Genomic DNA, 18,275 nt, shown 5'->3' on the forward strand with positions numbered 1-18,275 from the left:
GCCGCGGGTGGAATCGCGATCCACCCGCGGCTGTTAACATGTTAAATGCCGCTGTCAATCTCTGACAGCGGCATTTAACATCGCCGCGCCGGAAGTGCGTCATTTACCCCGCCCATCGGTGACCCCGTCACGTGATCGCGGGTCACCAATGGGTGGGCATGACAACCCTGGGTCTGCAGCAGACCCCAGTGGTTGTCATGTAAAGATCGCTATGAGCGCCACCTAGTGGTCGGCGCTCATAGCACAGGACCATTTCTGCTTCATAGAGGTGATCTGCTCATCACCTCTATGTAGCAGAGGCGATCAGACAAGTGCTGCTTCTAGTCTCCTATGGAGACTATAGAAGCAAGCAAAATGTTTTAAAAAAATGTTTTTAAAAATATTAAAAAAATTAAAAAAAATAAAAGTTTAAATCAGCCCCCTTTCAAAATAAAATAATAAAAAATAAACCCCACATACACATATTTGGTATTGCCGCATTCAGAATCGCCCGATCTATCAATATAAAAAAATAATTAATCCGATCAGTAAACGGCGTAATGAGAAAAAAATTCCAAACGCCAGAATTACGTTTTTTTGGTTGTAGCAACATTGCAATAAAATGCAATAACGGGCGATCATAACATTGTATCTACCCCAAAATGGTATCAATAAAAACGTCAGCCTGGCGGGCAAAAAATAAGCCCTCACCCGGCCACGAAAATTGGAGACGCTACGGGTCTCGGAAAATGGCACCTTTTTTTTTTTTTTAAGCGAACTTTGGATTTTTTTTTCACCACTTAAATAAAAAGGAATCTATACATGTTTGATATCTACGAATTCGTAATGACCTGTAGAATAATAATGTCTGGTCAGTTTTAGCATTCAGTGAAAGTGGAAAGAAAAAAAAACAATAAACCACTGTGGTATTGCATTTTTTTGCAATTTCACCCACTTGGATTTTTTTTCCCATTTTCCAGTACATGATATGGTAAAACTAGTAATGTTGTTCAAAAGAACAACTCATCCCGCAAAAAATAAGCCCTACATGGCCATATTGCCCAAAAAATAAAAACGCTATGGCTCTGGGAACAAGGGGAGCAAAAAACGAAAATGCAAAAACGGAAAATCCTAAGGTCGCGAAGGGGTTAAAGAACCCAAAGTGAAAACTTTTTTTTAATACATGAGACGGTTTCATTGCTATTCTGCCCTCTACTATCCGGAATAAAATCAAAAAGCATTTCTGCAATACAACCTGGTTCCTAAAAAGGGAGCTACTTGAAGACCCACCCATATAACCTACATAATGTGCCTTAAAGTACTTAATCACGGCGAGAGCCTTGAGCCAATCCCCACCCCTCTTAGTTCTCACCCCCACCCCTCTCCCTCCTTTGTTTTTTCCTTTTCTTTTTTGGTTACTTATCTGTTTAGATTTTCAGAAATGCCATTTACAGTAGTTTTATGTTGTCTGTGTGCATTTAGTACTTATTCTACAAACTTATTATGTAATTCTCTAAACATTTCAAGCCTGGGTTGTTTTTCTTTTGTTAATTAGAATTTAAAACTGCAATAAAAAAAAAAACGTAAAAAAAATTCTACAGCCATTCTGACATAGATTTTGCAGGCCTGATGAGCCTGACATACTTACTTTGAAAAGCTGTGTAATATAACACGTGCAGTTTCTTTTCAATGGTGAAACCTGTTGGCGTATCAGTGTTAAATTGGATCCATGGACCTACAACGTCTTCTTTGTAGCTAAGAGGACCAGGGAAAGTTGGCCACGAGTTTCTTGTGCCAGAAAAAAAAAAGTTAATTAAAATTGGAAATGAGTGAAATAAGGATAATGTATTTGACATAAGGCTCCGGCCTGATGAAGGAGGAAGAAACTGCCTCCTGTTTCCTAGAAGTGCAGCTAAGTTAGGGTGCAACTAGGAAAAAAATGTCTCTGGCAGAGTGGGAAAATGAAGCACATGTTACGGACTCGCCATGAGTGAGAGAATTTGCGCTAGTAGTTGGCAGTGATGTAGTGATACGCTAAGTGGGATCACGGAGTTGTCCGCAGAAGCTGGTGGGATATTGATCTGTCGTCAGCCACTACAGCAACAGATCAGTCATCAGCAGTAAGCAGACCACAGGCTATGCCACACACTGAAAGAGCTGTATATTATCTATTGATTAGGGCTACGCCAAAGCAGAAGAAATAAATAGTAGATAAGCATCATCCATGGAGTACTGGCCTAATAGCTCTTTTTATAGTCTGTTCAGGTATGTGTATTTTATCAAGTATAATCATTTCCTTTGGTTCTCTATATGTAAATAATTCTTTTCCTGAGAAGACTATGTTATTTCATCTACCGTGATTCATCTTTATCCTTTCTTATTTGGACTACGCTTACTGTAAATAATTTACATAAATGTATTGTTTTCCTGCAGCCAGATGAATTGACTAATGCCCTGGAGATCAGTAATATAGTCTTTACAAGCTTATTTGCCCTGGAAATGGTTTTAAAGCTTTTGGTTTATGGTCCATTTGGATACATCAAGAACCCATATAACATATTTGATGGGATCATTGTCATAATCAGGTAATTGTAGCTCCAGCAAATAGCTTAAATGATGTCTATTTTAGCTTCACTTCAATGCCTGCAGCTAAAGATAAATTCACTGCACAATCAAAGTCAGATGATGAGAACTCTTCTAATCGTTAGATGCAATTATCATATTTTAATGCCAAATTTACTGTAGTTGACACCGAAAACTGCTATTGTTTTTCACATAATGCATCTACAAATCAGTAGGCCATGAAAGCTCACTGAGCTCAAAGACATCAAATGTCTATCCTAGGTTGTAACACTAACTTCTGAGGTGCAAACATAGTCAATATCAAAGCGGATACATCAGGCGCTTTATCCATTGAGTAAGTCTTCCGTGGTTGGGGAGCTGTACACATGCAGCATGACATTATAGATCATGCTTTAAACCACACACTACATTGTAATGGTAATTGGTTGCACTTCACTATCTTGTAGCCACTGATAATCTGGATTTGGTGATGCCAAGAGTACACTTACTACTTGAATGTATAGTGCCACATGTGTGTTTTTTATGGTTTAGGGGAAGTTCTATAAAGTGGTTTTCCCACTAACTGCATTTATTACCAGCCACAGAATAGGTGATAAATGGAGGATCACCGAGGGCTTGATTGTTGGGATTCCCACCAATTATAACAACAAGGGTCTCCGAGTCTCCTATGTAAATAGAGTGGTAGTGACACTCACTCGACACATTGTCTGTGGGAGTAACAGAAGGAGCTGAGCTGTCTACTTGGTATCTCCTTCAGTCTAATAGAAATGAATGGAGTAGTAGTCTTGCATACATGCTACCACTCAATCCACACAGTGGACTTTGGGACCCACATTTTAGAGATAGATGGATTCCCAGCAATCCTATATTGTGGATTGGCAATAAGAATATCTGGTGGGAAATCCCCTATAATACCAGTAAAGGGAAACTGTAATATCTATCTCCTCAATCATTACCAAATCATATGGGAGCACACTCTGTAACATAAAAGATTGGACAGTAAAGTAATGCTTTCAAATGTTGAGATTAAATCATAGCCATATGCAAAAAGATTGTTATAATATTTTGACATAAAATTCTATTCAGCTAGATCTTTGTTAAAGGATTGTCCTCAAGTTGTCTCTTGAGCAGCTCAGAGCATTGCAGTCTCCTTCCTAGTTTGTGGAGGGGTGGGCTCTCCATCTTGAGGGACAGTTCTGTTAAGTAGCTTTGCTGTAGTATTAGTGGAACTATAAAGCTCAGCACAAATTCTGCGTTAACTCATTCAGCTATCAGTGATTTGTTTCGGAGTTACACTGTTATCACTATATTTACACATAGACATAATAGGGCATTTGAACAGGCACAAGGCTCAGGAAAATTAAAGCCATGATCACGGGACCTTCTCTGAAAGCTGATAATGGTGGGGATTGGTGATTTTGCAAGATTTACAACTGCAGCTTGTTGGGAGCTGATTAGGAGGGGAGGGAGGAGACTGAGCAGCTCACCGCTGTATAGAAATAAATGGGTTGGAGAGAGCTGACTAGTATGTTAGGAGTTAACTCCTCTCCTGGATTGTAAATTCTGCATGCATTCAGCCAGGGTCAGTGCATACACTAATGGCAGAGCTCCATAGAAACAAGGTGTACACTATGTAAGATAAAAACCTCTCATCAGGAGAAATATAGCAGGTAGTAAAAGCAAGTAAATTTCAAACTTGCTTATTTTCTGGCTATGTAACTAATTAAAGCAATTTAATAACTTGAAACTATCCATTTAAATCTGTTTATACAAAGGCACAATAATGGGACCCTTATTGGCTGTGAACCAGCCATCTCAGAAACGACTATAACTTAAGAAGATCTAAATTTACTTCCAGGCAATTGGATAGGATAGGACAAACAAGCACAGGAGCGAGGTGCATCCGTGGTTTGGTCAAACAGTTCAATTCGTCTTTAAACCTACTTGTTTTACATATCCACCTTTCTCTCGCTCCTGTAAAGTCAGAGCTATCAATCAAGGAAGAGGAGGGCGGATATAGATAGAAAAGAAGTACAATATAAGCTGGAACATGCACTGTATTTCACATCAGTATTTGTAACCCAGAGCAAGATGAGGAACAATAAGAGGAAAAGTATAATAGAAACACGTCACCACTTCTGTATTTATCACCCGCTCCTGGTTTTGGCTTACAAATACTGAGGTAAAATACTGACCAAATACTGAACGTGTGACCGTGGTCTCATAGAAACACGTCACCACTTCTGTATTCATCACCCACTCCTGGTTTTGGCTTACAAATACTGAGGTAAAATACTGACCAAATACTGAGCGTGTGACCGTGGTCTCATAGAAACACGTCACCACTTCTGTATTCATCACCCACTCCTGGTTTTGGCTTACAAATACTGAGGTAAAATACTGACCAAATACTGAGCGTGTGACCGTGGTCTCATAGAAACACGTCACCACTTCTGTATTCATCACCCACTCCTGGTTTTGGCTTACAAATACTGAGGTAAAATACTGACCAAATACTGAACGTGTGACCATGGTCTTATAGAAACACGTCACCACTTCTGTATTTATCACCCACTCCTGGTTTTGGCTTACAAATACTGATGTCAAATACTGACCAAATACTGATCGTGTGACCGTGGTCTCATAGAAACACGTCACCACTTCTGTATTTATCACCCACTCCTGGTTTTGTCTTACAAATACTGAGGTAAAATACTGACCAAATACTGACCATGTGAACGTGGTCTCATAGAAACACGTCACCACTTCTGTATTCATCACCCACTCCTGGTTTTGGCTTACAAATACTGATGTCAAATACTGACCAAATACTGAACATGTAACCGTATCCTAATAAAGTAATTATTCATGCAGTAGCATATGAGTTTTATGTTTGCCAAGTACAATACTTTGCTTTTCATGTATTTGGTGCGATCACCTAGTATAAATGATTATTACAAGATCCAGGTCACTAGGACAGCAGCATTTCATGAAGATATCTGGTAGAAGCCCTCTAAGGCTATGTTCACACACGTTGTGTTTTTTTTTCTGCTGCAAATCTGCTGCTAACTCTGGCAGGAAAACAGCTGCATAAAAAACGTGTGTATTTGCTGCGTATTTGCTGCGTAATTTGCTGCGTGTTACTTCCTATGGGTGAAAAAGCACAGCAAATACGCAGCAAAATATGCAGCAAAATACGCTGCAAATACGCACGTTTCTGCTGCAGAAACACTGAAAGAAGTGACATGCTCTATTTTCCAAAAACGCAAGCAAGGCAGAAAATACGCAGCAAACAAAAAGCAACATATGTGAACAGAGAATTCTGGTTTCTCATAGACTTTGCTGGCACTGCTAGACACAGCTGAAAATTTGCATAAAAATCTGCTGCAAAATACGCAGCAAAACCCAACGTGTGTGAAAATAGCCTAACTGATGTACAAGCTGCTGCTAAGTGCTCATTACTTCAAAATATTATATTTTGCTTAAAGGCTATGTACACCTGGGCACAGATTTTTTTATCGTTCATTTACTTCTTAAATGCAAAAATTAGCAGCTTTCTAAACAGTCTACCCTTATGTTGCTGCCTGCACGTGGTATTTTGCAATGATACACATGGTGCTATGAAGTGCTGTAATGTTGGATACTTCTTTTCCTGCACAGTTATCCTGGACCCAGGGCTAATTTTCATAGACTTTTTATTGGATAGCACAGTATTTTTCTTTTCATGGAATTTGCAAATGCATACTGAACACAATCATTAATATTTTTATGATTTGATTGATTTACATCTATTTTTAAGTTGCTTCTAAGTATGTAACTGTAGTTCTACATCAGAAATTTATTTTTATTCTGCACTTGGTCCATCAAACTTATTGGTACCTTCATTTATCAGAATTATTTAGACTAGTCTTAGATTAGATACACATTGAGTTTGTGCCCATTGTCTTGGCATATATACTCAGGAGGAATGCACCCGTTGTTCCACAGTCAGGATGCCTAGACATCCTTTCACCATAGTGACCCAGAGTGAAAAATACGGTATATACCATGGTACATTGTTTCTTTGCAGTGTCCCTCTGAATAGGACAGTGCAGTATGTAATGCTTTCATATACAGTAAAACAAATGCTATTCATACACATACCGTCCAGATAAAATCCAAAAGAACACACTTTTGGCCACCATTTGATCAATGGAGACTTACAGGAACCTTACAGAATATGTCAGGAAAAGATGCTTTAAGTATCTGGTGTGACCCACTTGTGCAGTAATAACTGCAGCTAAACGTTTCCGGTAACTGATGATTAGTCTTGCACATGGACTTGGAGGAATTTTAGCCCATTCCTCCCTATAGAAACAGCTTTAACTCTGTTATGTCAGTGAATTTTCTTCCATGAACTGCTCGCTTCAGGTTCTCCCACAACATTTCTATAGAATTAAGGTCAGGACTTTGACTTGGCCATTCCAAATATTTAATTTATTCTTTTTGCCCATTCTTTTGTAGAACAACTTGTGTGCTTTGAGTCGTTGTCTTGCTGCATGACCCACATTCTTTTGAGATTCACCTCATGGACATATACACTGGCATTTTCCTTTGGAATTTGCTGGTATAGTTCAAAATTCTTTGTTCCATCAAAGATGGCAAGCAATCCTGGCCCAGATTCAACAAAACAGGCCCAAACCATGATACTACTACCACCATGTTTCACATATGGTTTGAGGTTTTCATTCTGTTATGCGGTGTTTTTCTTTCTCCAAACATAACACTCCTTATTTAAACCAAAACGCTCTATTTTGGTCTCATCCACAAAACATTTTTCCAATAGCTTTCTGGCTTGTCCAAGTGATCTTTAGCAAATGGTAAAGTTCTTTTTGGAGAGCAGTGGCTTTCTGCTTGCAATCCTGCCATGCACACCATTGTTGTTCAGTGTCCTCCTGATGGTGGTCTTATTAACATTAGTTAATGTGAGAGAGGTCTTTAGCTGCTTACAGGTTATTTTGGGTTCCTTTACGACCTCTCAAACTATTGTATGCCTTGGTGTGATCTTTGGATAATAATGGTCTTGAATTTCCTCCATTTGTGCCCAATTTTTGGGTGGTGAAGGTGAAAGAAATTCTAGAAATTATTGATTCTGTAACATTTTAGAGAATCAGCGACTCTTATTCTGAGGTCTTCAGAAACCTCCTTTGTTCGTGCCATGATACACTTCTACAAACATGAAGATCAAACTTTTATATATCCCAGTTCCTTAAATAAAGTAGATCACCCATTCACACCAGATTGTCATCCCATTGATTGAAGACAGCAAATTCTAATATCACCTTTAAATTATTTGCTAATCTTCTCACAGACATGTGATTTTTTATCATTTCCCTCAATAAAAAATAAGAAAGCCTACTATTTTTTTACTCATTTGTTTGAATTTGTTCTCCTTATCTACTTTTTTCTGTGTTATCTGATGTAGCTTTAGATCAAATTTATGCAGAAATATGGAGACTTCTGAAGGGTTCATAAACGTTCACGTGCCACTGTATATATTAACTTTGTGAGATTATTTGTTCAAATAAAGTTCTGAATTTTAATCAAAGGAGCTGGAACGACTTTTTCTATTTTTGTACAGTTAATTTTATGAGCTTCCACTTGGCAGTATGCAAATTGTCTCTTCAGAGAAAAAGAGGACTTGAACTCTATAGCGCCACCTATTGGAAGCAGCAATCCTACAAGTCACTATCAGCCCTTTAACGAGTCGTGCAATATGACTTAGGATAAAAGCCAAATCAGAATCTTAATTTGCAGACACGGTATTTCAGGCTGTTGGCCCTCGTCAGTGCAAAGCATGAGAACTGATTTGGTTAGATGAGAGGCTCTGGACTGAGGTCTAAGGGGTAACGTTTCTCCTTGTGGAGAGTGACATACCGGCTCTGGCACGTCAAGGTAAGGAGGCTTATTCACCGTGCAATGCTACTCTTCAGAGAAAAAGAGGACTTGAACTCTATAGCGCCACCTATTGGAAGCAGCAATCCTACAAGTCACAAGGAGGATCATTGCACGGCGAATAATCTTCCATTTAGAGCAGAGGAGAGTGATTCTCCTCCCCCTCTGCAGGACTGGATGCTGACAGTGATCTGTCAGTGAAAAAAAGTGTCCCCTGTATGAAAGCTCCTGTGAGTTAAGGTCTGCGGCTTTAAAGGTGAGCAGAGACACTAAAGGGGAGTAACTACAACCCCCATCATCCTTCAGAATATACAGTACCAATGGGTGTATCCTGAAGGATGATGGGGATTGTAGTCATATTTAGTATAAACACTCCAGGGAGTGTACAGTAAGTGGCCAAAGTAGTGTTTATTGTAAATGTGACCACCACCTCCCTCATCTTTCAGAATATACCCATGTATACAGTACGTCAAAATGTGACTACCACCCCTGTCATCCTTAAGAATACACTCATCTATGCAGTATGTGGGTGTATTCCTAACGATTAGGAGGGTGGTAGTCAAACAGGGACAGCACTGTATAGTAATAGATCAAAATGTTTACTATATTTTAATATGACAATAACCCCAGTCATCCTTAAGAATGCATCCAGACCGTTCAGTACATGCGGTAGGTGTATTTTGAAAAATGATGGGGGCCTTAGTCACATTTAATATACCGTAAACACTGCCCAAGCACTGTATCCCCCATAACAATGCATCATCCACAAATCCCCCATAACAGTGCGTCATCCACAGATCCCTCATAACAGTGCATCATCTCCAGATCCCCCGTAACAGTGGGTCATTGGCAAACCCCCCATAGCAGTGCGTCATCCGCAGATCCCCCATTACAGTGCATCATCTGCAGATCCCCCATAAGGCTATGTGCCCACGATGCAGAAATGCTCAGGATTTTTCCTGAGTGTTTCTGCATCTCCCTGGCAGAAAAAAACACATGCGGATTATACATGCAGATTGTACATGCGGATTGTACATGCGGATTGTACATGCGGATTGTACATGCGTTTTCCTGCCAGGGACATGCGGATGTGAAGCGTTCTTCACATGCATTTCCACATGCGGGTTGACAAGCGCTTTCCAAGCGATTTTAGCATCACTTGGAAAGTGCTTGTGACAACTAGGTCACACTATATAAATCCATGCAACCGGCATGGATTTATATAGTGTGACCCGAGAGAGTGGTTAAAAATAAAACAATAAACCTAATACTTACCTTCCGATGGCCCCTGCAGTCTTGCTGCGCTCCTGTGCTGGCTGCCGGCAGATCGCGCTGCGCTGTACTGAAGGACCTGCCGTCACATGACTGTGACGTTAGTGCAGGTCCTTCAGTCCTGCGCGATCTGTCAGCAAGCGAAGAGAAGGAGTCCGGGGGCCGTCGGAAGGTGAATATAATCTTTATTTTTTATTTTATTCTTTTTTTTATGGTACCTGGGTGTGGAGGAGAGTCTCCTGTCCTCCACACCCGGGTACCATCCGCACATTAGAACGCGCCAATTATGCAAGTACAGATGCAGTCTTGCAGAATTGGCGCGTTCTAATGCAAGTCAATGGCGGCGAAAACGCAGCATTTCCGCAAAATTAATGGACATGCTGTGGATTTTTGAGCGCAGCATAAACGCTGTGGAAAAATCCGCAGCATGGGCATTGAAAGTGCGGAAATGCATTGGAGACCATGGGGGAAGGTTTACCAAGCGTTTCCCAAATTCCACAGCGTAAACGCTTGAAAAATGCATCGTGGGCACATAGCCTAAGGGTATGTGCACACGATGCAGAAATGAAGCTGAAAATTTCTGCATCATTTCTGCATCTCCCTGGCAGAAAAAACGCATGCAGATTGTACATGCGTTTTTCCTGCGGAATACATGTGGATTCACATGCATTTCGGCATGCGGATTGACAAGCGCTTTCCAGGCGATTAGCATCACTTGGAAAGTGCTTGACAACTAGGTCACACTGTATAAATCCATGCAACCAGCATGGATTTATATAGTGTGACCGTATAAGAATGTTTAAAAATAAAAAAATAAAGCTATACTCACCCTCTGATGGCTCGGTGTGTGCTGCCGCGTTTGTTCCTGGCTTGTTCCTGGCTGCCGGGATATCGCGAGACACTGCGCTGAAGGGCCTGCGGTCACATGACTGTGACGTCACCGAAGGTCCTTCAGTCTTGCACGCGAGCAGAGGGATGGAGACCGGGGGCCGTCAGAAGGTGAATATATCTTTATTTTTTATTTTATTCTTGTTTTTACAGCTTTTTTAATGGTACCTGGGTGTGGAGGAGAGTCACATCTTCTCCACACTCGGGTACCATCCGCACATTAGAACGCGCCAATAACGCAAGTACAAATGCAGTCTTGCGGAATTGGCGCGTTCTAATGCAAGTCAATGGCGGCGAAAACGCAGCACTTCTGCAAAATTACGCAAAATTAATTGACATGCTGCGGATTTTTGAGCGCAGCGTTTACGCTGCGGAAAAATCCGCATCATGGGCACAGCACATGCGGATTTCAATTGGGGAACATTGCTTCCCTTCTACCATGCGTTTTTAATGCGTTTCCGCGGCGTTTACGCAGCTGCAAAAACGCTGCGGAAACGCATTAAAAACGCATCGTGTGAACTCAGCCTAACAGTGGTTCATCGGCAGATCCCCCATAGCAGTGCGTCATCTGCAGATCCCCCATAACAGTGCGGCATCCGCAGATCCCCCATAACAGTGCATCATCCACAGATCCCCCATAGCAGTGCGCCATCCGCAGATCCCCTATGACAGTGTGTCACCCGCAGATTCCCCATAACAGTGCATCACCCACCGATTCCCCATAGCATAACATTTTATTAAATGTTTTAGCATACTATTTGGCTCAAAATATTTTTTTTTCTTATTTTCCTCCTCTAAAACCTATGTGCGTCTTATAGTCAGGTACGTCTTATAAAGCAAAAAATATGGTAAGTAAGTGACACATAACTGGAATCAGAGTCTCTGCCCCTACATTATTCTTATCTCAGATTAGGTGGCAAAAACTAGCGACAGATTCATTTTAATTGTGGTGTTGGCTAACCAGTCATGCTGCCACTTCATTTAAGGTCAATGAACTGACCCTTGCAGCAGTGGATTTAGCATTACTAGATTGCTGTGGATTTTTTTTTTCCCAAGCATTTTGCAAAAATTACTCAGCAATGCAGTAAATTGTGTTTGTACGTGAAGCATTCAATTCAAAGCAAGTTGCCAACTCTGGATGCAGCAGCACGGTGGCTCAGTGGTTAGCACTGTTGCTTTGCAGCACTGGGGTCATGGGTTCAAATCCCACCAAGGACAACATCTGCAAGAAGTTTGTTTGTTCTTCCTGCGTTTGTGTGGGTTTTCTCCCACACTCCAAAGACATACTGATAGGGACTTTAGATTGTGAGCCCCAATGGGGTAAATAAGTAAAATCTTCACAATGCATGACTGATGGTTGTAGACAAGGTGTGAAGATTTCAGTCCTTAAATCCTTACTGCACATCTGAGAAGTCCAGTTTTTATACTCACCCGTCTATAAATTTTTTCTACCCATCTTAGATGTCACTATTTGTGCTATTTCTGGTGGTCTTGTCCAAATTTTCTTTTTTTTTTTATGAATTGATTAATGATTGGCAAAACTGCCAATCATTCCCTGGTGTCAGCAATCAGCCCACAAACGAGTAAATGTCTGTCTATCAGTTGATCACATCTTTTATGCTGGCCTAAAAATTATCATTGCTAATCAGTTTTTGAGTTTAAATTATAGAAATAGATACGTAATGGGGTAGAGTATACAATGGAAAAGCTGCCTTTGCTATTGTTATTTTTTCAGAAATGATATTTTTATGGCATCTCTTTCTAAGGCCGAGTTCACACAAGCATATAAAAAACTGTCAGAATTTAATCCAGAAAGCTCGTTTATTTTTTTCTCACTTGTCATCCTTATAGAATCCTTTTTTGCAGCAGTTATTAATCATTTACAGGACCATTTACAGTTTCCTATGTTACAAAATTGCAATGTTTTCTTAAAATTAGATGCTTTACTGTGGCTCCGTATGGCATCTGATTTTTTTTGCACACCCATAGAGTTGAATAGGTGAGACTCATGATTTGCGGAAGAAACTAGTGCATGGTGAGTTTTTTCACACGCAGATTCGGTCCGTGAAAAAAATCGCTCGTCTGCACTGCTCCAGGGAATAACATTGGTCTGAGCGTAATCCGTTTTTTATTTTACGTACAGGACTCAGACCAAAAATATAGTGGCGTGAACGAGCCGTAACACTGAGAAATAAATTATTTGTATTTAATTGCAAATTTTATTCTTTTTTGTTTAATGAATGAAAGGTTGTATTTTATCAACTCCTTTCTTTTTTCATTGTATTAGATGTTACAATATATTGCTTGGCTATGTACATTTTTTTTTATTTGTCTTTAAAATGTTTGCTTTTTTTGTGAGCGAAGCCCTAGTAGAAAGATAAAGCTATGAAAAGTACTAGCGAGGCTACAGTGTGAATCACATATAATGCCTGTGTCTTTCTACAAGTCTGGATAAATCCTGGATTGACCCTGTTTGGGCATTATTTAAATTGGTTCCTTTTTGGCTCACAAGACTCATTTGATTACAGTGCCATGCTTTATCTCATTGGAAACACGCCATTCATTAGAAAAAATAATGTTCTGTAAAATGTACTAGAATATAGAAGATGCCTAAATGTTGGCCTGGGAAATGAGGTATAATAAATACATTGTTGTTTCTTCTTAATTATCATCATCTAAAGTATTGTTTTTCTAATTGGATATGTTTTTTCATGCAGTGTCTGGGAAATAACTGGACAGCAGGGTGGTGGTCTCTCTGTACTGAGGACTTTTCGTCTCATGAGGGTCCTGAAGCTAGTGCGCTTTATGCCAGCACTGCAGCGCCAGCTTGTAGTATTAATGAAGACCATGGATAATGTTGCCACATTTTGCATGCTGCTGATGCTCTTTATCTTTATATTCAGGTTGGCATTATTATTATTATTATTATTATTATTATTAAAAGACAAATTGCTAAATCAAGATGGTTGTATTTGACATTGCAAAATTAAATATGAACCTATCATGCTGTATATAGTAAGACATCTCTGCCCACCATAATAACAGTTACACCAATATAGGCAGGCAAATGTGTTAATTATTTATAATCTGGACAGATTTCAACCTTCCTGATGTAAGTAAGATTGGTTTCACTCACTGGCAGCACAAATCCATAAATCCAGGATATGTGATCTGTAGGCATAGACAACACTATGTATTTAGAGCAAATATTCTTCCTCTAGGCCAGGGATGTCAAATGCAAACACACAGAGGGCCAAAATAAAATACTTGGACAAAGTCACTGGCCAACCAGTATACAGTAAAATAGGCACAACATAGTCCTCCATACAGAATAATGGGCCCCACATATTCCTCCATACAGAATAATGGCCCCACATAGTCTTCCATACAGAATAATGGCCCCACATAGTCCTCCATACAGAATAACGGCCCCACATAGTCTTCCATACAGAATAATGGCCCCACATATTCCTCCATACAGAATAGTGGGCCCACACAGTCCTCCATACAGAATAATGGGCCCCATATAGTCCTCCATACAGAATAATGGGCTCCACATAGTCCTCCATACAGAATAATGGGCCCCACACAGTCCTCCATACAGAATAATGGGCCTCACATAGTCCTCCATACAGAATAATGCCCCCACATACTCCTTCATACAGAATAATGGGCCTCACATAGTCCTCCATACAGAATAATGGGCCTCACATAGTCCTCCATACAGAATAAAGGCCCCACATAGTATTCCATACAGTATAATGGCCCCACATAGTCTTCCATGCAGTATAATGGGCCCCATATAATCCTCCATACAGAATAATGGGCCTCACATAGTCCTCCATACAGAATAATGGGCCCCACATAGTCCTCCATACAGAATAATGGGTCCCACGTAGTTCTCCATACAGAATAATCGGCCCCACATAGTCCTCCATACAGAATAATGGGCCTTACATAGTCCTCCCTGCAGAATAATGGGCCTCACATAGTCCTCCATACAGATTAATGGCACCACATAGTCTTCCATACAGTATAATGGCCCAACATAGTCCTCCATACAGTATAATGGGCCCACATAGTCCTCCATACAGTATAACGGGCACCACATAGTCCTCCATACAGTATAATGGCCCCACATAGTCCTCCATACAGAATAATGGGCCTCACATAGTCCTCCATACAGAATAAAGGCCTCACATAGTATTCCATACAGTATAATGGCCCCATATAGTCTTCCATGCAGTATAATGGGCCCCATATAATCCTCCATACAGAATAATGGGCCTCACATAGTCCTCCATACAGAATAATGGGCACCACATAGCCCTCCATACAGAATAATGGGCCCCACATAGTCCTCCATACAGAATAATGGGTCCCACATATTTCTCCATACAGAATAATGGGCCCCACATAGTCCTCCATACAGAATAATGGGCCTTACATAGTCCTCCCTGCAGAATAATGGGCCTCACATAGTCCTCCATACAGAATAATGGTCCCCACATAGTCCTCCATACAGAATAATGGACCCCACATAGTCCTCCATACAGAATAATGGCCCTCACATAGTATCCCATACAGAATGGGCCCCACAAAGTCGTCCATACAGAATAATGGGTCCCATGCAGTCCGACATACAGAATAATGGGCCCCACATAGTCCTCCATACAGAATAATGGGCCTCACATAGTCCTCAATACGGAATAATGGGCCCCACATAGTCCTCCATACGGAATAATGGGCCCCACATAGTCCTCCATGCAGAATAATGGACCCCACATAGTTCTCCATACAGAATAATGGCCCTCACATAGTCCCCCATACAGAATAATGGGCCCCACATAGTCCTCCATGCAGAATAATGGGTCCCACACAGTCCTCCATACAAAATAATGAGCCCCACATAGTCCTCCATACAGAATAATGGGGCCCACATAGTCCTCCATACAAAATATTGGGCCTCACATAGTCATCCATACAGAATAAGGGCCCCACATGTTTCTCCATACAGAATAAGGGCCCCACATATTTCTCCACAGAGAATAGTGGGCCCCACATAAGGGTGGCGGTTCTGGTGTCGCAGGCAAAATATAATCACCCTGCAGGCCAGATTTGGCCAGAGTTTGACATGTATGCTTTAGGCTATATTTTATGCTGTCCACAAGAGGTACAGTAGAAAAATTTGATATATTGCCTGTCATCAATAGTGATGAAAATCCAAAGGTTCTTGGTGCTCATTGATAAGAATAGGAGGTAATATGCTCTGCAGTCTGATAGGAGACATCTAAGGTGGATTCTTTAGTTAGGCAATGTTCTCCGGTGTCTGGGAGTGGGGATTGCAGTGGTGAATGGTAGGTCAGTTGGCATTTGCCTAGTTTAGCTACATAATTAGGAAGATGATTTTGGTAGGTTTGTTTATTTCCATTAATGTATTATTCATTGCTAAGATTTTTTGTTTAAATTTTTACTCATGGTCTACGCAGTACAGTTTTGCATGATATTTTTTTTATCTGCTAGATTCTACGGCCCCGATTCATCAAAGCAAGGTCAACAGAATTCTGACGTAAATCGTTTTAAAAGTTAAATTTTTATGGTACCCAGAGTTGCACAAAATTTTTTGCAATTTTTGTCGTTTTCATGCCAGTTACACCCAGCTCCCCCAAGATGGTTGGATGGTGTGACGCCACAGCTCATCATGAATTATGACTAAAGTAAGATTTCTCAGACATTCCTGATTCATTAAGAGGCTCTTCTTAATGAATCAGGAGCGCCTGACTCCAGCACGCCACCTTATAAATACTGGCGTAAAAAACACCCGTCTTGATGAATCGGGACCTACAGTATTTTCCCAATGATTGACACAAAAGCCCAACAATATTATCTGTATCTTTACCATCAACTGTATTTTTTACTGGACACAAGTAGACCAAAGATATCTACTTCATTTCTTCTGTGTACTTACCATCAACTACATACTTTGTTGTTACAATCTTTGTTACATATAATGTCGATTTAACAAGTAAAACTATTCATTTCCGGGAAAGGATTTTTCTTTCAAACGGACTACAATAGATGATGATAATGTATGTTTATCTAATAGTTTTGCTTGTTTATATATTTGCCAGCATTTTAGGAATGCATCTTTTTGGCTGCAAATTTGCAGCAGAAAAGGATGGAGACACTGTTCCAGATAGGAAGAATTTTGACTCTCTGCTTTGGGCGACAGTGACCGTATTCCAGGTATTGTATGATTGATAACGTATGTACAAAAATAAAAACAACGCGATCTTCTACTTGACATTATCCTAATTATCTGATTGGTCAATTTAGATTTTAACGCAGGAAGACTGGAATAAAGTTCTTTACAATGGAATGGCCTCAACATCCTCATGGGCAGCACTTTATTTTATTGCACTGATGACGTTTGGAAACTACGTCCTATTCAACCTGTTGGTGGCCATTCTTGTTGAAGGCTTTCAAACTGAGGTAAGACTTGATGTTAGTTTGTCATTTATGTGTATTTTATGCCGAGACAGGTAAAGTAATGAACAAATACAACCCAAAATCTTAAATTAAAAGTGCTAAAAAATAGCATTTACATTTTGTGTATAATGAAAAGAACTATTCACAATATCTATGCATTTTATTGTTTTAAATGTGAAATATTTTTTCCTGTCCTCATTGGGGTATGTGCAAACAACATCTTTTTCTGGTGGGTAAAAATGTCAGTTTTTCAAATGCAAGAACCTTCAGGAAATTCTTGTCACAATTCCGCCTATCAGTGTGTCTGGACTGACAGTTCAGCCGTCCAATCTAGGGCAAGGGCGTGCTGAGCTGTCAGTATGGTGATGGACAGCTCAGCCGTCCAATTGGGTCATTCTGAGCTGTAAGTGTGTTGAGTGACAGTTAAGCCGTCCAATCATAGCCGGGGCATGCCTGAGCTTCCTCCATGTATCTCCTGTTCGGAGTAATTACCTGGCTATTTAGCTGGCTCTCTGCCTCCAATTACTACCAGTTGTAGCTTAGCTCAAGTGGTGTGTGCTTGCTCTGTACTCTGTGTTCCTGTATTTTGATCTTTGTTGCCCGAACTTGGACCTTGCCTTTGACCATCTGTTTTGCCCTGCCACTTTGTTTTGATCTGAAACCTTCCTTGAATTTTGATCTTGGACTGTGACCTTACTACGCTTTTACCTTACCCCTTTGTTTATGACGACTCTCTTGGTATGACCCAGACCTCTTGACTACTCAGCCTCACAGCTTGTTTGTGAATTAGTGACTACTGTCACATTACCACTGGACCTAAGTCTAATCTGTCACTCACTGGGTCCAGACACCGATAAGCGGAATCATGACAGTACCCCCTCTTCTAGGGGGGCCACCGGACCCCCAGGTTTCCCAGGAAACCTACGATGGCAGGCCCGAACCAGACAATCAACCTTCACGGAACAAATCACTACGCCACAAATCTTACTCCAGCTGGGATTGCAGTAGGATTTATGGTGAGGCGCACATGGAGGTGTACGCCACTCATCCGACACACCTTATTCATGAAAAGGTATATACATCTGACTCTAGTGCATCTCCACATCAAGACAGGCTCGAAATGTTCAAGC

General features: G+C 40.6%; 1 protein-coding gene and 1 long non-coding RNA gene across 8 annotated transcripts in view; one reads left to right on the forward strand and one right to left on the reverse strand.

Annotated features, from left to right (window-relative positions):
* The window catches only part of CACNA1G (calcium voltage-gated channel subunit alpha1 G), a 464,209-nt gene that overhangs the window by 294,696 nt on the left and 151,238 nt on the right, over positions 1-18,275 (forward strand). For all 7 annotated transcript variants that reach the window (XM_073684087.1, XM_073684094.1, XM_073684091.1 and 4 more), the window contains exons 10-13: positions 2,413-2,564; positions 13,374-13,559; positions 16,788-16,902; positions 16,993-17,148. In XM_073684087.1, coding sequence (XP_073540188.1) covers positions 2,413-2,564; positions 13,374-13,559; positions 16,788-16,902; positions 16,993-17,148 — 609 coding nt within the window. The remainder of the gene's footprint in view (positions 1-2,412; positions 2,565-13,373; positions 13,560-16,787; positions 16,903-16,992; positions 17,149-18,275) is intronic.
* LOC141272910 (uncharacterized) overlaps positions 1-18,275 on the reverse strand; it is a 48,610-nt gene that overhangs the window by 26,280 nt on the left and 4,055 nt on the right. The gene's annotated exons all lie outside the window — the stretch shown is intronic.

The sequence above is a fragment of the Phyllobates terribilis genome, unplaced genomic scaffold (genome assembly GCF_046119375.1).
Source record: "Phyllobates terribilis strain yellow unplaced genomic scaffold, ASM4611937v1 Scaffold_5__5_contigs__length_657084704, whole genome shotgun sequence".
Classification (NCBI taxonomy): domain Eukaryota; kingdom Metazoa; phylum Chordata; class Amphibia; order Anura; family Dendrobatidae; genus Phyllobates; species Phyllobates terribilis.